The sequence below is a fragment of the Chaetodon auriga genome, chromosome 19 (genome assembly GCF_051107435.1).
Source record: "Chaetodon auriga isolate fChaAug3 chromosome 19, fChaAug3.hap1, whole genome shotgun sequence".
Taxonomy (NCBI): domain Eukaryota; kingdom Metazoa; phylum Chordata; class Actinopteri; order Chaetodontiformes; family Chaetodontidae; genus Chaetodon; species Chaetodon auriga.
Genome location: NC_135092.1, coordinates 9,577,185 through 9,600,664, shown reverse-complemented (window position 1 = coordinate 9,600,664; position 23,480 = coordinate 9,577,185). Strand labels below are relative to the sequence as shown.

The window sequence follows — 23,480 nt, the reverse complement described above, 5'->3', positions numbered from 1 at the left end:
CCCTCATCCCTGCCTTCCTTCTTCTGTCTTCTTCTCTGGGTGTCCGTCATCAACACCTCCTCCCTCTTCCTCACCTCTACCTCTTCTTCCCTGTCTAGCACGTGGACATAGCCGCCCTGCTGATTAAGTACAACACGTGCGTCAACGCCACAGATAAGTGGGCGTTTACGCCCCTCCATGAAGCGGCCCAGAAAGGGCGGACTCAGCTCTGCGCTCTGCTATTGGCCCATGGAGCCGATCCCACCATGAAGAACCAGGAGGGACAGACGCCGCTGGACTTGGCAACGGTGCGAAGTGTCCGCACGGTGGCTGTATCGTTAGCTCTAATTGATATTTGGGTGGTTGGGATAACTAATCAGACAGCTTAGCACCATGAGGAAAGTTTGCAGGAGCTTAGAAGGCGGAGGAGATGTTTCCAGACTCGCTGCACCCTAATGAGGCTTCCTAACAAGCCTCCTAATAAGGTTTCGTGTTTGACTGCAGGTACCACAGTTTGAGAGAACAGCTCACCTTGTGATGTTGTTCACATTAGCTCACAATTTGGCTCCAGATTAGAGATTGAAAAAAATCTGCTGATCTGTTGATGATGACTACTGTACAATCAGGGAATCTACAAAGCATGAAACTGAGCCTCAGCTCTGAACTGGTGGAGCGCTCCCAAGAACAATCTGGATAATGCAGCTGCTTCTTTTACGTGCATTAAACAAGACATTATTCACATTCCCCGTCCATCGAGTGGATGATTCATTTTGTTGTTCGTCTTGGTTGTTATTTCAAGGCGTTGCAACGAGAATAGGATGCAAATACTCTCTGCAAACTTTGGAGAGAGGGAAAACAAATTCTTCAGCTCACGAAAGAGAAGTTGAATTCATAAGACACAAAATCATTAGCATTATCCCGTCCTTGTCATTTGCAGCCACGGTTCAGTAGACGATACGTCGTCGGGCTTCAAGAGGACGCTTCTCGTGTGTCTTGTTGTTTGATTTAATTGGCTGAGGGTCAGAGAGCGGGAGTGAAGTCGGGAAAAAGGAAATGACTCTTTGAAAGCTATTTAGGTGTTTTTGTCTGAATAAGTTCCCAGCAAACGTGGCAGGTGACTTCCACCAGTGTGCAAAAATACAAACAAGACGTCTGTCTACATCTTGTCAATCTGTCTGTCTCTTTGTCTGTTGCAGGCCGACGACATCAGAGCGTTGCTGATTGACGCCATGCCGCCAGATGCCCTGCCAAGCTGTTTAAAACCCCAGGCCACTGTGGTGAGTGTCCACACACGCGCGTACAAGGATAGACAGCTGAGCCATAATAGTGTGGTGTCCATATTATGTGTGGAAAAGGCTGAATTCAGTCTGAGCTGAAGGTGAAGCACTGCAATAGACTGAATTATCACTTGAAATGTAAGCATTGAAAGGAGTTTATGCTGCGGTTTAAGAGGCTGTGTTCATGACACGATGACACGCTGCTGCCATTTGTAGCGTACTGCGAATACACAGTATTTAAACACTTTGGTGGACACGGCCCCTAAGCCTGTGATCGTAAAACAGCTGAAATCAGTTGAAGTGTAACGGCTGAACGCTGAGTTTCAAGTCAAAGCCCCGTCGGCACGTTGCCAGTGTCCACGTGAGACCTGAAAGCATCTGAACTCTCAGCTGAGATGAAAGCAGCTGAAATGTCAGATGACTCAAAAGCACTGGAAGCAGGCGAATTATCGGCTCGAGTGCGAGAGATGAAAGCAGCTGAACTGTCACGAAAGATTAGAAATGAAAGTCGGACTGTAAACAGTGAGCGCAGATGAAAAAGCGCGCACTGTAAAAAGTTCAAACACAGTGTCAGTCAGTGTGAAAGGTCCATTTCAGCAAAGGTTTGGCAATAAGATTTGACGTGCTGGCCCTTTAAACCGAACCTCTTCCCTCCTCAGGTGAGTGCGGGTGTGGTGAGTACAGGTGCAGCAGGGGGCGTGGTCATCTCACCCTCCCCGTCCCCGTCCTGCCTGTCCGCAGCCAGCAGCATAGACAACCTGGCTGCGCCCCTCAGTGACATCACCGTGGGCGGGGCCACTGGACCGGCAGACGGTGCGTCTGGGTCTGACAGGAAGGAAGGAGAAAGTACGTACAAACTCGTGAATCAGGGGCTGTTTTATAGAGTTTCTACCTGCACAGGTGTCTTAGATGTCGTGATGTAAACGTGTCTAACAGCCGGGACTCTGCTGATGTTGCCGTATCTCTGCAGCTCTGCTCGACATGACCATCAACCAGTTCTTGAAGAGTCTGGGGCTGGAACACCTCCGAGACATCTTCCAGAGGGAACAGGTACACTTTTTTTTTTTTTTTTTTTTTTTTTTTTATGTGTCTGAGAGAAGACAAAAGTGAGAGGGAACTGCAAAATATGTGACGAACTGGAGAGACACCGGAGAGAGAACGCTGGAAAGACAGACAAGAGAACAGATTGAAGGATTTTTTTTTTTAGGTCATATTTTCGAATGTGAATATCCAACTTTTCAGCTCGTGGTTTATTTCTGTCAGGATTACACGCTAATTCAGTCTTCTTTCAAACGTATTTATTTAATCCGTTTTCTCTCCTTTGTTTGAGCATCAGTTTTTAGACCTTTCCAGCAGCCTGGCTCAGGGGACGCTAATGTTCTTTTGTTAGTCCACCACTTTGGTCCAGACTGAAATACACCAACAACAGATGGAGGGTCGTAAAAATTGCTTCAGACATCCACGTTCCCCTTAGGATGAGCTATGATGACTTCGGTGATCCCGTAACTTTTATTATGGCTCGTTTTATGGAAAAGTAATGACATTCCCATCAGCCTCAACTGCCTCATTGTGAGCATGTTAGCATTAGCATTTAGCTCAAAGCACTCCTGTACCTAAATACAGCCTCACAGAGCCACTAGACTCTTAGTCATGTTCTTATGTAAATATTAATGCACGAAATAACAATAGCAAGAGACAGAAGAAGGATACAGATGGACGGAGTGAGAGAAGAAAGAGAGAGAGAGAGAGGCTGGAGGAGAAAGATGAAGGAAATGAGAAGGACAGAGGGAGACAGCGAGACAGATGGGGCGACAGAAAGAGGAGAAAACAGACAAGGAGGGAGACGGAAATAGAAAGTGAGATTGAAAGGTGACAGCGGGCAAAAGGCTAAGCATAGAAGGCAGTGTAGGAGCAATATGGAGGATATGTGTGGACTTGCATTACACTTATTCTCGGCCCCCCTTAAGGGAAACAAGCTGTCATTAATATTCAGATAAAGAGTGAGATGGAGGTCAGCTGGGTGTTAATGGAAAATTCCATTTTTGTTTCAGAATGAGACAAACAAGGACTCGGTTCTAAGAAAGAGATGATCTGTTTAACATATTTGATTATTGTAAGACCATACGTTTGTTCAATTACAGCATTTTGTTCTAAGTAAAAGCAAAGAACGCAACCTATTTTAGCTGTAATGATGCCGTGTGAATCGTCCTCCTGTGAAGCCTCACTGCAGAGAATTAGTAGAAAACCTTTGTCGACAAACGTTTGATAGTTCAGTTAATGCAAAAAACTGAGCATCTAGATTTATAGAAAAGATGGCAGTAATTTGCAAGTTATTTAGTCGGATGTTCAAGGTGGCCGGTTGCTCTGATGCTGCTGTGATGAAACCGATAGGCGGCGGCTCGAAGCGTCAGCCGGGGGTGAGATCCAGGCTGATGCGTCACTGTTATTGGTTTTACATGATGACATCAAATGGGGTGTGACATTAACTTTTTTTTTTTTTTTGCTCTGACACAGAGATCACACAGGCCTCCGCAGAAGTGCAAAGTTTTCATGGTTTGCATCTCTCTGCCCGGTGCCTCTCTCATTAAACTCCCAGCAGAGCATTTAGGCTGTGATGATTTACACCTGTAGCAGCTGATCACAGCAACACGGATGAAAGTAGGCAAAGGTTCGCGTTTGAACGGCGGCGTTATCTCTGCCTCCAGCGTGAATCTCATCTCTGCTCACCCCGAACAAACTCTTCACTTCAGCATCATCAATTTGCATATCAATGGCTTGATTACTGCCGTTCATTCACTGACCTTTCCTTCATGCCGCTTCTCTCTTTCTCTCATGAATATTTGTCAGACCTATTGTCTCTGCGATGTGTCTTAGGTCACTGAACTCTGAACTCGTTCACAGTTTGCCGCGCGACCTTCTGCTGTCGCCTTTAAACTCTAATATTTTTTGTGTGTTGAAGTTTTTCAGAAGCATAGCTTGACAAGTTCTTGCACGTTAGGATTATGAAACGTTATTTTGCTGGCAGTTTACGTTCTTTTGCCAGCAGAAACAAGCATAAGCAGGACTGACGTGACTTTTTTTATTTTTGTTGTGGTCTCCGGGCAGATTTCGCTGGATGTGTTGGCAGACATGGGTCACGAGGAGCTGAAAGAAATCGGCATCAACGCTTACGGACACAGACACAAACTCATCAAGGGCATCGAGAGGCTGCTGGGAGGCCAGCAAGGTCAGGAAAAAACGCACGCATATATGAGAAGTTATACAACTATTCCCAAAAAAAAAAATAAAACTAGCCAGCGTGACATCAACATGTGCGCATTGAGATGCACTCGATGAGAGTTTAAAAGAGCATAAAACACATGATTGAGACACATTTTCTTCCAAATGTGCGTTTGTAGGCGGAAATCCATACCTGACGTTCCACTGCTCGAGCCAGGGCACCGTGCTGATCGACCTGGCCCCCGACGACAAGGAGTTCCAGTCTGTGGAGGAGGAAGTACGCAAACACACCCTTTATATGCACATCCAGCTTCCACGACACACGCGTGCCTCACCGTCACCTCACTACCTGCATGACTTTATAGCAGTCTGGTGGAATGATTTAATGATTTATCTAATTTGAGCATGTCATTAGCAATTTGAGCCATCTGACAAAGGATGCAGCACTCCATATGAGTGTCGCTGCTCCGCTGATTGTATGTCTCTTGTAAATGAAAGCAGTAATTCAGAGAGACAGCAGATATCAGTGTGAATGGGTTTGAAATTAATGAGGATCTGTCAGATGTTAACAGACATTTAACAGGTCATTTAAACTGGAATTTTTTCTGGAGGACTCAGTGCGAGGTCTGCCGAGACTGTTCAGAGGTTTGAAATGTTAGTCGAGGTGGAGGCTGGATGAAGACACCTCATCTCTGGGGGAATGAATCACACCTTCGCCTTTGCAGTATATGGGAATTAGCGTGTTTGTCACATGCATTTCCCATTTTAACCTTTGATGGATTTGCATTTGTGGTCACTTTGATCCTCTTGTGTCTGTTTATTTCCTCCTCAGCTGCAGAGCACCATCAGAGAGCACCGTGACGGAGGCAACGCGGGGGGAGTCTTCAGCCGGTACAACATCATTAAGGTGTGTGCCCACACACACACACACACACACATACACACACACACACACAGACCAGTTTTCTCTCTTTAAGATCACAGACACAGAATTTGAAATGAAGTAAAGGGATAATATGTCACATTTCCACATTAAAATGTCAAAAAGTGACGAGGCCTGTGCTACATGTTGTGTTGTGTTCCTCCCTCTGACTCTGCAGATTCAGAAGGTGGTGAATAAGAAGCTGCGGGAGAGATACGCGCACAGACAAAAGGAAATCGCAGATGAGAATCACAACCATCACAACGAGCGAATGCTCTTCCACGGTAATTTAACATGCCATATAATTCAGCAGGCTTGGTTTCATGGTCATATATTATGTATTATCAAGTGTTTCAACAGTTCTTGTTGCTTTGCTCTTACTTTTCAAATGATATTTTGTCGCTTGGTCATTAGTTTTTCCAAAAAAAAAAGGTACTTATATCATCCGAACTTGGTTTCATTCGTATCCATAAAATTCAAAATGCAATCGCGTGACATTTTTGACCTGCTGAAGGAGGCTGTGTGTTGCAGGATGAGAGCTGAGTATAAATTCAGAAAAGTTTGGCTTGTTAGCTTTCAAAAGTGACTATGACTCAATTTCAAGGCCAGAAGTTCATTTATTTGTCATTCTATCAAGTTGCAGTCCATTTATGCTACACAGGAAGAACTGTTTTCATGGTGGAGTGTGGAGGATGAGTTGAGGAGTCTCAGCCTGAGGAAAGAAGCTGCTCTGTAGTCTGGTGGCACGGCAGCGGACGCTTCTGTACCGCTTGCCAGACAGCAGCAGACTGAACAGGCTGTGGCTGAGGCTGCTGACGTCCTTCAGGCTCTGCACAAGCACCTCACCTCCGAGATGTCGCTGATGCTCAGTCGATGGATACATGCATGTCGTGAACTAGAACGTGTCCCACCGGGCGACAGTTTCCCTCCTCACCGCCATGAAGTTTGGGTCACATCTCCCTACAGCTCCAGTCACTTCCTTTAAGTCGACAGAAGTAAAGCGCTGCTTGGTCTCCTGCATCAAGGTTCAATTATCCCTGCGCTCTGAGGTGAACTCCGCTTTGTACTGCAGTGTTTTCATTCTTGCGGCCTGACCGTAAGCCTGAACGAACCTCATTAATCTTCCCCCTTCAACCACAAGGCCCGGCGAGGACACAGCCGTCAGGACCGCAGCCCAGTTCGCCTTCTTTAAACGCTCTCAAGCACTAAATCCCAGGAAGTCGTGTGGCTTCTGCGACGCCTGAAACGATGCGGCTGGCACCAGCAATCATACTGCGTTCAAAGTCTCTTAGATCATGGATTTCCCAGGATAACACTTAGTCAAACAGAATCTGGATCTCTGCCTTTCTGCATTCTTCATACTGTTATGCTTTATTTATTTGTGCTTCACTGTCTGGAGAAGAGACCTGTTTACAAAACAGGAGGTGCGCTAATTGCAGACTATGGTTTTGTTAGCTTCTTGCATTTGAGGATTTTTCCGGTGGCGACAAAAAAACGATGTAATACTTCATGTTTTGGGAGCTTTTCCAGATTCCCACAAAGCAGACATGTCCATACAGGAAGTGTCCTCACAGCGGAGATCTGCAGGAGAAGCATGCCTGTCCTTCCTCATCTTTTTTCAAATTCTTCCCGCCAGGTTCTCCCTTCATCAATGCCATCATCCATAAGGGCTTTGACGAGCGACACGCCTACATCGGCGGCATGTTTGGCGCCGGGATCTATTTTGCCGAGAACTCCTCCAAAAGCAACCAGTACGTGTACGGGATTGGTGGAGGCACGGGATGTCCCACCCACAAAGACCGCTCCTGCTACGTGTGCCACAGGTGAGACGTCTCATTGGTTTAGATCAGATGATTCGAATCGCTGCGACAGTGCAGGAAGCAATGAAGAGAGACATTATCACTCTGATTAAACATGCGCGAGTTAATTAAACAAATATTTGTGCATCGTTCTGCGCGTTTGTATTTCAGGCAGATGCTGTTCTGCAGAGTGACGCTGGGTAAGTCCTTTCTTCAGTTTAGCGCCATGAAAATGGCCCACGCGCCCCCCGGACACCACTCCGTTATAGGGCGACCCAGCGTCAACGGACTGGCCTACGCAGAGTACGTCATCTACAGAGGGGAGCAGGTCAGTGTACACACTGTTTTCATGCTTGCATATGAAGTAAGCAGAGTCGTGGCATTTTTCATTAGCAAATCTGTGATTTATAGATTCATTTGTCACTTAATCTATAAAAATGTTCCAGAAAACAAACAGACATAAATTACAGAGTCGGGGAGAGAGGTAATATTCCAAGGAAATAACTGAATTTCTGAGATTAAAGTGGTAAATTTCTGAGGAAAAACTCACAAATTAATGACATCTATAAGCAACTTCTTCAAAGTCTGGATGTTTACGATAATGTAAGGATTCTGGGTATAATGCACAGCAGGCAGCAGCAACTGTGGTGTGACGAGCTTGATCCAACCTTGCAAAATGAAGGATTGTGGTTCCCTGACAACAAAACAGCAACAAAAAAAAATTCTCTGAGTTGTGACTTAAATCTCACATTTCAAATAAACTTCAAGCATTAATAATGATCATCACTGTTCTTTTCTGTTCCATTAACATATGCACGTATGAGTCCAGCACTAGAAATAAGCCTAGTATTTAGCTTCCCTTTTGATCGTCCGCAGGCTTACCCAGAATACTTGATCACGTACCAGATCGTGAAACCAGAGAGTCCGGCGGCGCCTGCTGCCACCTCCGAGCAGAAGTCCTAAGATGCAGTCACAGCTGGATCTGAAGAAGGTCGAACCGCGGTGGACTGGAGCCGCTCTCTAAGAGGGCTAGAACTGAACTGCAAGGTGTTTCAAACCTCAGGCCCAAAATGAAGGTCTCCAGAGCTGAACTTGAGGTGGGTCAGGTGAAGTGTCGACCGGGACGTAGTCGAGGCGGCCCCTGGAAGCGAGATGTGGACGTGTGTGAACGGAAGGAGAAAAGGTGGATGAGGAGGCAGCGTTGGAGGACGATACATGCTCAGTGCAAAGCAGCAGGCAGCACATTCTTTAATTAACTGGGTCTAGTTTTGCAGCAGAGAGAGAAAATGGTTTGTCAACATTTCGGGAAGTGTACCAGTAAGCTCATTTTTAAGTTTGCAGGCCTCTGGCTCGATCCTGGAAACAATTAAGGAAGCAATTAGAGCGGGACACAGTCCAAAGCAAAACAAACATCCCTGATTTTGCACCTTTGCACTGCTTGTGTATTCTGCCCCCAGTTTTTAATGCGTTGTTTTGATATCGTGTCCTCTGTGGGCTTTGTGCATCATCCACAGCAACAAAACAACACCCCGAGGCCGCTTCCAGAAACAGCGATGGCCGTGCTGAGAGAACAGAAATCCCGTTCATTTCATGTCCCAGCTTGTCACATTTGCACCAATGAGGCTCATGTAAACAAGACACGGCTCTCTGTGTTCTCTCACATCTCCCCTGCTGTAAGCGGCAGAGAAGTGATGAAACGAGCGTGAGCAGGGAGAAGTAAAACAGATTACTGCGGACAAATACCCAGAAGTCAACAAGCAGAAAACAAACACAGTCCACGGCTGCTGCCAGTGTTGGCTGCAGACTTTCCCACCACAGTCCGCACCGGGACCACCCTCTACATTCCACCTATCAGACCAGAGGGCAGGATTTTTTTTTTTTTTTTTGGTTTACTTGACCAGTATTTGGTGACGAGCAAGCAGCAACCACAAAGGCTGAGACAGCTGTCAATCAAGCCCAGGAAATTCGTTTTGGAGTCTTGAGTGTAGCGGCCACTGTTGGAGCTGCATCTTAATCAGCCTCCTCATTGGCTCTGACAGGTCAAACATGGTGGTTGCTGCTTGTTTCAGTCCACCTCACGTTGAAGCAGTCCAAACTCCGTCTTTTGCCAGAACCAAGAGGACCACAAGAGACTAGACTGAGGCACTGTTATGTGTACATGCACACACATGCATACACTTGACTATCTTATCAATAGCATCTCAACATTCACACCTGTCTGCAGCTACACCTGTGTGTCGCTCATGTACATCCGTAGCCTCTTTTTGATTTTCTGTGTCAACGTCTCTCAGAGGGACCTACATTTTCCTACGTTGCTGTTTACATGATCCTACTGCCTTTTTCCACCCAGTTCCTCTCTACCTTTAGCTGTCGATGCCCCCTAGTGGTGCAAGGGAGGAATTGCTGGCTTGCAGTGTTCAGTCAAAGAGAACAAACATGTTTTATTCAGGAAGACATTTCTACACACTACTATTTATTTGTGTTTTATTCTGAGGCATATTCCATTTTTGTTTTTATTTTTCTATCATCTGTCATCTTTTAGGTTTACACTCCTCAAACATTCTACAAGCAAATGTGAAAAGTGAGCCTGTTCACTGTATGTTAGCAAGACATTCAGCAGGCTGGTCACAGGCTTTAAAAAAAAAAAAAAAAGATATTTATTGAACCAGAAATCTGACTGAGGATGAGGAAGAGGATGATGCATATGCTGTACATAAAGATGAGCTGTCACTTATCTGTATTAACCATTCGTGGTGGCACACTGACATCATAACAGCTTAGCACACTCCTCACACTACGTACTGTAAGCTTGAACTGCCTTTTTTTCTGCTACTACACTGATCAAGTTTTTCTGTTGATAGTTTATTTATGACCACACAGGACCACGCACACACGAGTTCAGTTTCTTTTATCGCATCACATCGAGGCAGGCATCGCTGAAGGTCATTGAAATTCCTTGAAGCTGCGTGTGACGGGCAGGGAGATGGCCTCGGAAAGTTCCTGATAGTGATTAGGTTGCCTTGAAATCGCTTGCAGCACAGTGTTTGTGAGTCAAAACTCAGATTGCAGCTGATTTGCATTTTCAAGGTGAAGATGACGTTGGTCTGAGCCAAGTGCAAAGCGAGCATGACATCCACGTCAGGTGTGAAGTGAGCCTAAAGTCTTCATGTTGTCGGAGAGCAGCGGCAGCTCTAAAGCTGAGCTGTTCTGTCAGACTGTGTTTAAGCTGTGAAGTTTTCACATCAGCATTTTTTTTTTTTTTTTTTTTTTGCCGCCCACACATTTGATAGCAACAGTTCATCCTAATAACAATGAACGATAACAAAAAAGGACTTGGCTAGCAGCACATTTCAGCAAATTACAAAGTGATTCATGGCAGGGAAAATGAAGAGGAAATGAAATGAAAGTGGAAAAAATAAACTGGTAGACAGGAACAACAACTGATGACTGAAGGAAAAATGAGAAAAGCTAATAAGCTTGAAATTAAACTGTAATGAAAAAAGTTTTCGGGGGAAAATAAAAGAGTTGCAGCTTGCATACGGCCGTATGTGGGTATTTATTAGTTTTGAAGACATGACTGAAATGATGATGGTGATCTCACCTGCCTGTAAGATGTCTCTCTTACACTGTCCATCAACTTGTTGTTTTTAAGATAAGACATGACTTTATTGATCCCACACCGGGGAAATTTAGTCGTTACAGCATGCAGGTTACAAAAAACAAGCACAGTGGCATAAAGAGGTCAAAATAAAAATCTAGAAGTATACAAGATACAGAATAAAGTCACTTATTTAAGGTCTGAGATTTCACAAAATGCCCCGATGTCGGTTTATAAAGCTCCGATTCGATTTTTAGATCAGCTGAATGACAAACAAAGCAAACGTGTTGATGTTTCTGTTGGAGACCAGCCGGATTTCTCTGTCTTTCCTTGTCTGTGTCGTCCCTGGTCAGTCAGCACGGGGGGGGCAGAGGTCTCCCATGAAGCGGCAGCGTCACTGTCGCCCCTCGTGGCTCGTACAGAGCAGGTGGACTTTATGGTGTTGACCTCATTAAGGTCAGCGCATCCTTTATTAGCAGAGAGCCACGGGCTTTGTTTTAAAGGAGACTGTAAATAAACTGGCTCCAGATGGGCCTTTTAATGGGCCTTTTATGGACGATTTTGAGTTTATTTTTCTTGCTTTTTGTCCTTTGAAAGACTTTTCAAAGACTTTTTTTATGTGATAACTATTTGACTTGTGTTTTAGCTGGTCTGTCTCCGCTTATCTGTCTCACGGGCCAGTCAGCCATCTTGTTGTAAATAGTTTGGAGGGGTGTGTGTGTGCGCGCGTGCGTGTGTGTGCGTGCGTGCGTGTGTGTGTGTGTGTTCAATCAAGCTACGCCTCACCTTCTGACCTGCCTTCTGCCAAAAGATACCGGTTTAATTAACACATTTCCTCATCAGTAGTGTTTGACCTCCTGTTGTACAGACTCTAACATGTGGAACAGAGAAACTCCTCTCTTGTACAGAAGAAAACCCTTAATAAAAGATCTTAACAAAGTGTCTTTTTGTGTGGAAAATCTTATTCTCAGTCCAGTTTATTGACTGTGTTATCATTCCTCCACTGAAGCAGGCAAGTCAAGTGTATCTTATTGATTATTAGTAGCTCCTTAGAAAATAGCATTTTTCCATCTTCTTTTAAACATGCTGTTCTTCTGTTCTTAACCATTTTAGGCCAATGTCTTTGTTACTTTTTATGTGTCATAATAACATCTTTCAGTCAGGTTTTAGAGCTTTACCATGCACAGAAACTGCCCTCCTCAAGGTAAATAACATCAGCTATCATGAATTGTACCTGATGCTGTGTTAATGCTTCGCTCATGTTTTGTGGCTGCTGTCATCTCAAACATGCTGAATGAGGACAGTTAAATGTTCTCACCACTGGATGGCGATGCAAGCCAACATTCCCCTCTAATGTCAGTATGACATGCCACACCAAGAGGTTCCTGGATGACAAAGGAAACACATGCTGTCCATAGATTCCCCATACTATCATATAAAAAATATCTTTTTGAGAGGATTTGTTGTTTGGTGTCGCTCACAGCTACAGAGATGCCTGCATGTAGATGTAGATAAGAGCAGTTGTAGTATTGAGACTGTGGATGTGCTAAACTCGCTAAATGAATGCTGGAATCACAGCTGTGTTCTCCACATAACTTGTTTACCGTCATATATTATTTCATTCATCTCCCCCCCCGACCTTTTCATGTTCCATCTGTCTTTAATCGATTAAGAAATCAAACATCATGAGCCTGACATTTGATTGGCTCGCATTACATTCGTCATTTGACATGTTGCAGTTTGTCTTGAAGCTCTGTCGTCCTTATTTTGGACAACTTCATGTATAATTAATTGGCCGGAAAGTGGAATGATTTAGACGAGGTGGCGCTTGCGTAAAAACCCCCCACTGCTTGCTTTGACGCCGTTATGTCATCAGTCTGTGATTGGATGAGTCATTCAATGTTTGTTTTTTTTCTGTCTTGAACCCACATTCACTAAACTGTATTTCTACTTTCTGTGTGTACTAAATATATTATCCCCTCTCTTACTTTGTGCGTAGCATCATACAAAGAAAGCACATACAACTTCATTAAGAACATTGTTTATTCAACAGTGGCTCTTCATTAATAAATAAATGCACAGATCATTCATTCCACAATAAAATTGAGGGAAAGTATTTTCTTATATAAATGTCCAAGTGGAGGGTTGATATTGCCATGATGCGTAAAACAGCATTGACCAGACGGACAGACAGACAGACAGTCTAGACGGATGGACTAACACAGACAGACACCACAGAGACGTGTACAAAGTATTGCGTTTTTGTCAACGATTGGCTCTCCTCTCTCTCGTCCTGTCTCTCTCTTTCTCTCCACGTGGACGAAAAGTCTTTACGCAAAGTCTAGTCAGTCTACCATCACTGCGATGTACAAACCAGAAATTATAAATACAGTATTGCATCACTTCAAAGTGCTACAGAGATAGGTGCCGACAATCTTCAAAAACAGAGAAAGGTTTGTTTTCTTTGAGACCATGTGTGTGCGCGTGCATGTGTGTGTGTATCCGGATGTAAAAGCAACCATGGTTGGACTTTGTGCCTTTGGATGTCTAGCACAGAGTGTAGAGCTTTAGCCAGGTCAGAAGCAGAAGCAATACAAACATTGTCTCAGACTGTGGTATTATGAAGCTTTAACGTAAGCACAGTATTGCATGACTTCAAAGTGCCACGGAGAGGACTGTGGACAACCTTTAAAAACGGGGAAGAGTTATGTGTGTGTGTGTGTGTGTGCACAATTGGACTCAGATATACGTCGAAGGAACTGGATTATAAGGACGGCTTCCTGTTATTGGATTGTGGCCTCAAAGCACAAAAGCTTTCTTCTCTTTGTCTCCATCACTTCTGGATTTTATTTAAAAAAAAAAAAAAAAGGAAAGCAATAGGTGATCGTGTTTGATTTTAACCTGGATTCCCCTCACAAGGAACAACACCGAGGGTCCCTGATGTTTGGTAGGCAGAGAGTAAAACACCCATGTTTTGGATGTCGTGTCTGAGATACATGCGAGAGAATATTGCCCCTAAAAATGTACATAATCACGGTTTAGCCAGCCTGAAAAAGCCTTTTCAGAGGTGGAACTTCCACCTACTCAAATACAGCATATTACGTGTTTGTGTCCAACTGTGTGTGCATGAGCAGAGATGAAGAGAGAAGCTTTTGCTCTTTTGACATTGTGGAATAAGAGTCTGTGCTGCGAGATGCTGACTTGTTTTTCCTCCGACCCTGACTGACATTCAGCAATCTGCTTTCAGTATCTTTAAAAAAGAAGAAGAAGAAGAAGAAAACACCTTTATGTATGAACAAGGCACAAACACCTTAAAGGACCATTAGCTGGTGATGCACATTTTAGCCCATTAACTAAAAAAAAAAAAAAAAACATGTTCCAAAGCATCCCATAGGAGCCAGCGTTCTCAGTTCATCTGAGTGAACTGTGAAAATAAAATCATCTTCAAAGTTACGTGTGTTTTGGAACAATAAAGACTGGATTATTTAGAATGAATTAAAACATACAAAACCACCAGCATGGTCCTTTAAGTGGCTGTCTTCCAGAGCCACCGTGCTAGAAAAGTTTCCCCTCTGATCCAAAACAACTATTCCGTGTAGAGGCTTCCTACAGTGGGTATCAGGGGCCTGCACTGGGGTTTCCCAGTCCATTTACGAGGGCCCAGGCCTTTATTTGGCATCTTATTTTATTTATTTAGCCTCTCTTCAGTGAGGAGCAGAGGAGAGGGGGTGGACGGGGTGAAGATGAGAGGCAGACATGAGAGGAGGAGGAGGAGGAGGAGAGAGGGAGGGAGGGAATATAAAAGGATGAAAAGGAGATGAGAGGAAGGTGTGGGGGAGAGACAGAGGGAGGAAGAGGACGTATGAAAGACAGGAAGCTCCGGTCGGATCCCCGGCAGAGCACCTGTCACTGAAGAGCCTCCTGCTTTCTATCACCGTCTCCTCCCCTCTTATTTCCATCCATCTCTTTTGTCCGGCAGCGGGAGGGACACCCGAAGGGGAAAGAGCGGGTGCTTAAAATTCCTCCTTCCTTCCTGTGTCCATCTCCTCTCCTAAAGACCTGTTGTCTCCATAGCAACAGACCCTGTCTTCATACTGAGCTTATTCAGTTGGTAGTCGTGAATGTGTGTGCGTGAGACAGAGAGAGAGAGAGAGAGAGAGTGTGTGTGTGTGTGTGTGTGTGTGTGTGTGTGTGTGTGTGTGTGTGTGTTTGCTGCTGCTCATGCCTCCCTGTGTCAGTGTTTGTGTGTCAGTGTCCCTCTGTGCATGTTGTTGTTGTTGTTGTTGTTGTTTATGAAGGAAGAGGGTGTTTTCTTGTCAGTCCAACACTCCGTCCGAGCTCGTTTACAGGAACAACTTTTCAAAGCCTGTTCATTTTTGGTCAATTTGAAGAAATCTCTCGTTGAATGGAAGGAGCGTTGGCTGGTTTCTGAACTTTAAAAAGTTTTTTTTTTTTTTTTTCTGTCTCCAGTCTGAGTTTTGAATCAGGCACCGTGATGCTTCTCACCTCCCCGCCTTGGAAGCATGTGCAGCGGTCAGTAAGGCTGACAGCTCCTCCAGCCAATGGCAGCCCAGTCTGCGCTCAGTTAGTTCGCAGGGGGAAAGCAGTGATTGGCTATCCATCAGCAGCCGGGGGAAGTCGTGAGCGGGCTGTGGTGCAGGTAGGCAGAGTTCACCACAGAAACGGGGAAGTTGAAAATGAACGGCGAGGTGGGCGTGGCTGACGTGGAGGTGGTGGTCGTCGAGGACTTGGGTCCGAGCAGCGGGCTCGCTGTGGCGGCCGCCTCGGCGGCACAGGAGGTGGCGAGGAGCTGCGACTCGAACTGCAGCAGCTGGCCCATGAAGCTGAAGTTGGGGGAGATGATGCTGCGGCGCCGGCGCACAAACTCGAAGGCCTCGTCCAGACGCACCCGCTTCCTCTTCATCAGGTAGGCCAGGCAGATGGTGGCGGAGCGGGAGATGCCTGCTTGGCAATGGACAAGCACTCGCCCACTGGAGTCCCGGACTGAATCTGAGGAAGAGGAGGTCAGAGGTCAGAAACAATGCATCTACTGAATGATTGGCACCAGATTTTGGACTGACATTCATGGTCCCCAGAAAATGTACCCTGGGTGATTTTTTTTCCCAGGATGGTGAAGGCATGACCCTCCCTCCTCTGTCTCTGATTGGCTTACCCTAATATTCTTACCCTATCCCGCACCAATCTCACTCTGTTTTGAATTAAATTTCTCAACAACGGCTGGATGGATTGCCATGACATTTGGTGGAGACTTTCATGTTCCCTTCAGGATGACTCTCTAGCGCCATCTTTAGGTAAAAATTTTGAATGCGTCCAATACTTTTGTTTAAAGCTGGACGCCTCCAAAACACATGAAATTACCATCAGCCTCAACTGAACTTAGTGCTAATCTTTTTTTTCTTTTCAGAGCCACCACAGTATTTGAAACAGGACAGATGCAGCTCTTTTCATTTCCTCTTCCTTCATGCTTCCCCCTCTCTGCGCTATCAAACCAGTAACTAACCTCAAAGTGAGAAAGCAGCAAATCACATTTCACTGAAACACGCAAGTGCAAAAAAATTTGAGTCACCAGCCTCTTTCACACTTCCTCCCGCGTTCTATTTCTGCCTCTGCCTCTTTCAGTATGTCTGGACGCATGCTATTACTTCATTACTGTGAATAATCAGATTTAGGTAATAGTTTGATTCAAGCGTTTACAGTAACTCAATTTCCCCAACAGGCTGCGTTTGAATGATTAATTGGAAAGTCATGTTAATGTCCTTAAGCATGTGCGGCGGCCTGCTGGAGACTGGAAGCACAGAGTATGATGAAGATAATGGAGAGGCTTCATTTCTAGTTTTTTCATGTTGATTAATATAATCTAATTTTGCAGCACTGTCGGCCGCGCTGCAGTTGGAATCTAAAATGACGGCTTTGAATCCAGTTCACTCCGTGACCTTTCTGAAATATTTACTGGCATTTCTCGACATGCACAGATGCGTGACTGCTAAACCCCCCCCCCCCCCCCATTCTTTCTGTCTTGCTCTGCTTCTCAGATGTCTCCATTTTTTCTCTCTCAAACTCTGTCAAACACAAATACACAGATTTCAGGTAACTCCACCACAGCGTCTGTTCACCCGGTAACAGTGGATGAGTCAGACTCTGGTCCCACAGCAGCTAACTATGACGCATACCAGCACCTACACACACACACACACACACACACACACATCAGACTCACGGACATACATTCACAGCACGGAAACCACACACACCATGTCTGCACAGAGGGCGGATATGCAAAAGCGAAAGCAAATCACACACTCGCCTTTACTGCTTACTGTATAAGATGTTGGACAGTAAAGATGTCACAAAACAGGGAGAAAAAATGCATACATTTCTCCAGATTTCATGATTTTCATTAATACTCTTGTACAAACCCAAATCACGCTGCAGAGAAATGACTGACTGGAACATTTTCTCATGACAGATGCTATCCTCTGTCTTTTTCCTTGATTGCATTACATCATTTTGTTTGCTCTGTTTTCTTTCTGTTTCTGCCTCTGCGAAGTCTGCTGAAATGTGTGCGATAAAGGGCTTCTTAGAAATAATAATCTGTGACAGATCCCAATGAATAAATGTCTGATTTGTCATCATCCGCCTGCTCTATATGCACAGGGTATGCAGTACATGAATGCTTTTCCATTGTAGCTCTCTGAAAGCTCTTTTCTGGGAAAAATTCTCAGGCTGCAGACGAGATGTGAAGCACTTTACATTCACGCTCAGTTTAGGTTTAATGAAAAGGGTCTGGTTAGCATGAGCAGTGATGAGCCACCATTGCGGAAACAAAGATATTCCATGGATTCGATGGAGTTACAGTAAACATGTCTACACCTGCAAGTCAAATTTCCAGCATAAATGCCAGCCATTTGATGGTTTCAGCTTCTCAAATGTTAGAATTTGCTGCTTTCTCTGCCAAGATGAACCCTTTTAATATGAAAAATGACCCAAAAATGAACCACGTAAAGCACAAGCATACCGCAGCCTGAAGGTCGCTCATAGTATTTGTGATTATCCACCATGGGAATTCATTTGTTCTGCTAAGACACCACACACACAGAATTATTTACTGACCTATGAACTCAATAGCCTCCAGGAACCAGCAGCTGATGTCTTCTTTATGGTTGTCCTCCACAGGAATACATTTGTACTGGTACGCCCCTTCGAAGTGGTTGGGACAGTCGGCGGACACGTTGAGCAAGGCCGAGATTCCTATGCTGTCCAAAACCTCTTTCTTTGAGGCGTGGAGGGCACTGCCAAGGTAGAGGAACGGGAGGATCTCAACCGGGCCGCCCTGGATGAAAGACAGATGGGAGGATGACGATTCATGAATTATTTCTCAGAAATTCGCACTGAAGAGGCGCCTTTTTCTGCTCTGGGGCAGTTTGTTCATAATTCATTCGTCCAGTTCACGGAGTCATTATTACATAAAGGAACACCTCCTGACCCCACCTAACTTGGAAAACCACGTTGGACATAATTCGCTTAAATAAAATAAAAACAGCTTATATTATGTAACAAAGAATTCACAGTCTCGGTGAGCAGCAGAGGCAGGTTCCAAATGACTTCAGTGTATGCGTGACCTCGCGTAATATTTTGTTAATCACATTAGCCACGCTTATTATCGGACAGGGCTAGCTTATTATCTGTGTGAGTAATGCAGGGTCGCTTTTACTCGTTAAGCAGACGTTAAGTAATTTACCCGTATGGAAATACATCTCACTATAGGAGCTGTGTCTGTGGTGAGCTGACTACTGATTAAAGGCTCCAACTGTAGAATTCAGCGGAAATGCTTGCATGTTTTTGATTCATCAGGATGTACAACAGCGTTATCTTGGTGATCTCCATTCGACAGGCTCTCGTGCTTCATAGGAACACCTTGTGCTTTTTCTGTGATCACACTTTATCAGAGTAAAAAACCAGTTCCCCTGAGATAAACGTGCTCCACAGCAACTGTTTTTAAGAAACGTTTCCTCAGAAATAACCGTGTCTGAAGCTGCTCAAGTACAACGTGCAACTGCGTGAAGTACAGTCCAAGCTGTCAGTTAATGAACATGCGGTGACGCTGACTGCGGGCGTGATGGTTTTGTTACATTTCCTGGAAAAAGGAAGTATCTGTGACCTGTGAGTATGCATTTGTTCTTTCTGGTTCTGCTGTGTTTTGGTTAAAAACAGGAATTGTTGGCCATAACATTTGAATGTCTACACCAACAACCAGACCACTGCTGTCACCATTCACAACCAAAAACACAAAGCTCTCATGAGTTAAAGGCTCGAAAGATGAAATATATCCACTGAAAGCATTACATTTCTTAAATATTCTAGTTTTTATTGCATAAAGAGGACATGTTCCTTTGGAGGCAGAGCAGTCGGTGGTAAAAGTGGAGGTATTGTTTTCCCTTTCATTGGATCTGAGTGACCAGCTGGCTGGCAGTCTATACCGGTAGTGAGACTTATTGACGAGGGCTCTGTCTGTTTATGTCACTGCCGCTGACGACCTCGGTACTGACACAGCGTCAGGAAATGATCAATACTGCTAAGAGATGTAATGTGAGGAGGGGGGTGGAGGGTGACAGGAAAACAGCCAGTGAGATACCCAACTGGCTCTTCTTCCCCAGTCCATCATTTCTGTGCTTCAACAGGAAGCTGCAGCGCTCCTGGGGTGGAAATTCCACCTGACAGCAAGGTCTGAGACTATCAGGCATTTTCCTTAGAAAACATACAGAGGCTGGATTGTCTGCTTTCTCTCTCCTCATGCGTTCCAGAGGAATTAAACCCACACCGCATGTGACTGTGGAAAAAATCCGCAGGCTCAAGCGGCAGATCACTGACCAACGAAACGAGGCCAGCCAGGTCACAGGAAGTGACGCAGGGGTGAATCAATGGTGAGCTCTGACCTCCGGTGCAGCCATATCACAAGATAAATAAGTAATTTAAACAGAAAGAGTTTTTTTTCAGAATATTTTCACATTAGTTTACTTTTTCTAGGCTGAGAAAACAAGTTTGGAGCTGCACTTACTGGGGAGGGGGCGTTAAATGAACGTGAGAAAGTGAACAACAGTTGAGTTGCAAGGCAAATAACTTGCAGTGTTTGCACATGGCAGCTCTCTGTCTACATGTGTGCAAGTGAAGTTGACTTTTACAGTTAATGTGCCTGACGTGACTTCAGGAAAATTTTGATAAGGCATCAACAGTTTTAATCTTTTCTTAAGCAAACACAAAAAGTCGCTCATCATTTGCTGTCGCATGTTATTATGAGACATTGCTTTTTGGTCGAGGAACTTGTGGCATTTGTGATTATTTTTTCACATTTATGAAAGAAAACATTCATTAGTCGCAACCTCAACAGCTTACACCTACATCACGTTGACACTGGGAAATGTTAACTATGTTATTATGAAAATACTAATTTCAGGCTGACGACGTGTGTGAGGCCTGAGTTCCTGTTTGTCTGTTTCCTGCTGTGTGTTACCTGGTCATGGTGTGGCGTCCCACAAGACGAGCATGCAGAGTCGATGCTGGACTGGCTGGTGAGGGGCGGCAAGGACTTGGTCTTCAAACAATACTCGGGGTATTCTGTGAAAAACCTGTCGTAGCCACCTGGAAAGGAGACCTCATGGTCAGATATGATGCATCGAATGCAGCGCTTTGCTCCACAGAAGGACTCCAGTACATCTTAAATTATTACATTAGTGGCAAACAAAAAGAAGCACCGCAGCACAATCTGCACCAGGACGGACTGCATTCAGTGAGCCTGACACAAAGTCCAGTAAAGCAAACCCTGACCTAGTCTGTCCTGAGTCTACTGCTCATGGATTTGAAAACAATTTCATCATCCCTTGGCTTTTTTTTCTACATCTGCAGGCTGACCACTGCTCTCTGCACCTCAGGGATCAAACCAAAATAACTGGGAAAATGTCATCTTTGGAGGCTACATACAAACACTCCTGCGCTTCAAGGCGTCTGCGTCATTAGGATGCACACAAAAAAAAAAAAAGAAAAAAAAAGAATGCGCCACAGCTTGCAGCAGCTTTGGTTTTCAGATTTCCTGCAGTCTAAATATAGTCTGGTGGGCAAATCGAGTGTTGATTTTAGATTTCACAGCCTCCCGTCGGTGATTTACTGAGGACTGTTTCTGAAAGGATCTTGTGTGTCCTGTGAGTCTCTCCGGTTTGATGTGGCTTCTACGCATCAGCATTACCTCATTCACTCAGCTCACGGCCATTGGTCTGTGTGTGAATGTGTGTAGCTGTGAGTGACTGAGTGTGTGTATTGTAAAAAGAAAAAAAAAAACACAACTGCATAAAAATAGAGCAGGCACAGTGAGAATTTCTACATCTGGTTTATAGACTAACAAGCAACTACAAAAACAATATTCAGTGTATTCATGGAGGTATGGAAATAATATTGATTATTTTGGTTGAAAAGAAAATGGGCAATGCCCCAGATAGGCTCATGAAACCGGGCTATTAATGAAATTTGGAGCTATGATTATTATTGGCTGTGACTGACCAGTTTAAAGCCTCAGTATTATCAAAAACATTATCATCCTCTGGGCCTAACTGCACTTTATCATCATACCTTTTTTATATACTATTATAAAGGCTTATTCAAGAAGAACATTCAAAAAACTCAATTTAAAGACTGAATTTAACAGTGAAAAAATATTATTTTCGTTACCATTACTAGAGTAGTATCATGGGAATCTAAAGGATTTGTCATTCCTATCATTTTAATTATTATACCTCTTTACCGGCCTATACTAAAGTATAGAATAATTCATCAGTGACATTAAATTAAATGGCTCTATGGCGTAGAAATGAAGCACACCTTTGAGCAGGTATATGTCTGTTCCGGAGGAGTCCCTGCACAGCGCGTTGAGCACCAGAGTCAGAGTGCTGTCCTCCTTCACCGTCTCTGAGTCCGGCGTCCTCTCATCGTACAGCACCGCCGCGGAGTACATCCCGGAGCGCAGGCGGCCCCGGACCTCCTCGTCCCCGGCCAGGATCTGGTCCAGACTCAGCGCGGAGCCCTTGGCCCTGCGGCGGACGATGGTGTTACAGCGGGCGTTGACGGCGCCGCGGATGTGCCCCGCGCTGAAGGCGAGGAAGGAGCGGCAGTCCAGCAGCAGGCACTTGGCGCTGTCGTCCTTCAGGAGCCGCTTCAGCACCGGGCAGTCCATCTCGCCCAGGTCCTCCATCGCACGTCGTTTCAAGCTGCGTGTGTAGGCTTCGTTCACTGTCGCGTATCTCCCCTCTCTGTGCCCCCACCGCCCTCCAAACCTGCGGATCCTGCGCTGGATACCCCTCGCGCCTCTCCTCTATCCGCGTATCATCCCGCGCATTGTGACGGCTCTTCTGTTCACGCTCAGTGCTGTCACCGCTCTCTTTCTCCCTCTCCCTCTCTGCGTGTGCCTCCACTGGCTTGTTTCTCTTTTTTCCTTTTTTTATGAATGGGTGCATCGCGTCACGGCGGAGGTGACGTCAACCGATAGCAGCCTATCACCGGGCGTCCAGTTTCCCGTCCCCTTTCCGCCTCTGTCGTTCATTCATAAAAAAAAGAGACATCAATGAAACGAGAGGCGATGGGGATGGAGATTAGACTCCATTGGCCTACAGTGGAGTCTGGCCTCAGCTCAGGACCATTAATAGTTTCAGATGCTAGAATAAATGGACTGATGGCATTTTAAATGAGTCTTAAACAGCTGAAGTTCCTATTAGGGTCTGACCTTTGTTTATTTGGGAAGGAATATGTTACAGTAGTGATGCCCTGTTCAATTTCTAATTCCTATTTCATAAAGACGTTACCTGCATTAAAAAAAAACAAAAAAAAAAGAAACACTTTTTGTATCACTAATAATTAAAGCATAGCTGCAAAGCTTGGCTATACTAGCTAGCTTGCAGCCTCTATGCTTGTTTTCGTTTAAAGAAATAAACTGTATATTCAGTCTCACCCCTCTGATTAAATCTTTATCCATTTCCAGCACAATAAACTTTATGAACCCAACTTAATTCAACAGCAAAAAACACTGAAATTTACCTAAACTAGCTTGCGTGATAAAGACAAGCATAGCAGCTTAAGTGCTAACATCAGATATTTGTCTGACAGTTAAGAGAGCTCAACAGAGAGCTAAACAAACAGTGAATATTGGACCTAAATTTGTCATTTGGTGAAAAATACAACTGCAAATGAATGCTAACGTTGCTTTGTTTCCCCTGGATGTGAAAGTAGGCAGCTTATGCTAACATTTTAGCAACGTCATATGAAGGAATTAGTAACATACCCGTCAGCTTGCTCAGATATTTTCTGCCCCCTAGTGACCAAAAATCAACTAATGCAGCTTTAAGGTCATATCACTTCTTGGATTCCTTGTCATGTAGTTAAATACCAATAATGAATGTGTTTTAATGTTAAGCTTCAATGGGAATATTTCATATTGTCTTTAAACATCAGCATTTCAATGAAAAATGACTATATTTGATTCATTTTCACTTACGTTTCAGGACCATTAATTCACCTATAAGATAATTTCAGTCTGGCTGTGGTGTCATGTGCATTGGACTGCAGGTGGGTGTGCTTACGTATGTGCGCACACGAACGTTTGTGTGTGCGTGCGTATATACGTCTGA

At 44.6% G+C, this 23,480-nt stretch overlaps 2 protein-coding genes across 2 annotated transcripts in view; one reads left to right on the top strand and one right to left on the bottom strand.

Annotated features, from left to right (window-relative positions):
• Positions 1-11,738, top strand: part of tnksa (tankyrase, TRF1-interacting ankyrin-related ADP-ribose polymerase a) — a 76,257-nt gene extending 64,519 nt beyond the window's left edge. The window contains exons 19-29 of the mRNA XM_076758893.1: positions 99-287; positions 1,176-1,256; positions 1,916-2,102; positions 2,227-2,306; positions 4,362-4,482; positions 4,655-4,752; positions 5,308-5,382; positions 5,576-5,681; positions 7,034-7,220; positions 7,368-7,524; positions 8,073-11,738. Coding sequence (XP_076615008.1) covers positions 99-287; positions 1,176-1,256; positions 1,916-2,102; positions 2,227-2,306; positions 4,362-4,482; positions 4,655-4,752; positions 5,308-5,382; positions 5,576-5,681; positions 7,034-7,220; positions 7,368-7,524; positions 8,073-8,159 — 1,368 coding nt within the window. The 3' untranslated portion in view covers positions 8,160-11,738. The remainder of the gene's footprint in view (positions 1-98; positions 288-1,175; positions 1,257-1,915; positions 2,103-2,226; positions 2,307-4,361; positions 4,483-4,654; positions 4,753-5,307; positions 5,383-5,575; positions 5,682-7,033; positions 7,221-7,367; positions 7,525-8,072) is intronic.
• A 1,081-nt stretch (positions 11,739-12,819) lies between these two features.
• dusp4 (dual specificity phosphatase 4) lies at positions 12,820-22,272 on the bottom strand. Its single transcript, XM_076758183.1, has 4 exons — positions 21,682-22,272; positions 20,324-20,451; positions 17,926-18,145; positions 12,820-15,804 (listed from the first exon to the last, which is right to left on the bottom strand). The coding sequence occupies exons 1-4, from the start codon at positions 22,049-22,051 to the stop codon at positions 15,416-15,418; spliced, it is 1,107 nt and encodes a 368-aa protein (XP_076614298.1). The 5' UTR covers positions 22,052-22,272; the 3' UTR covers positions 12,820-15,415.
• Positions 22,273-23,480: the final 1,208 nt, after the last annotated feature.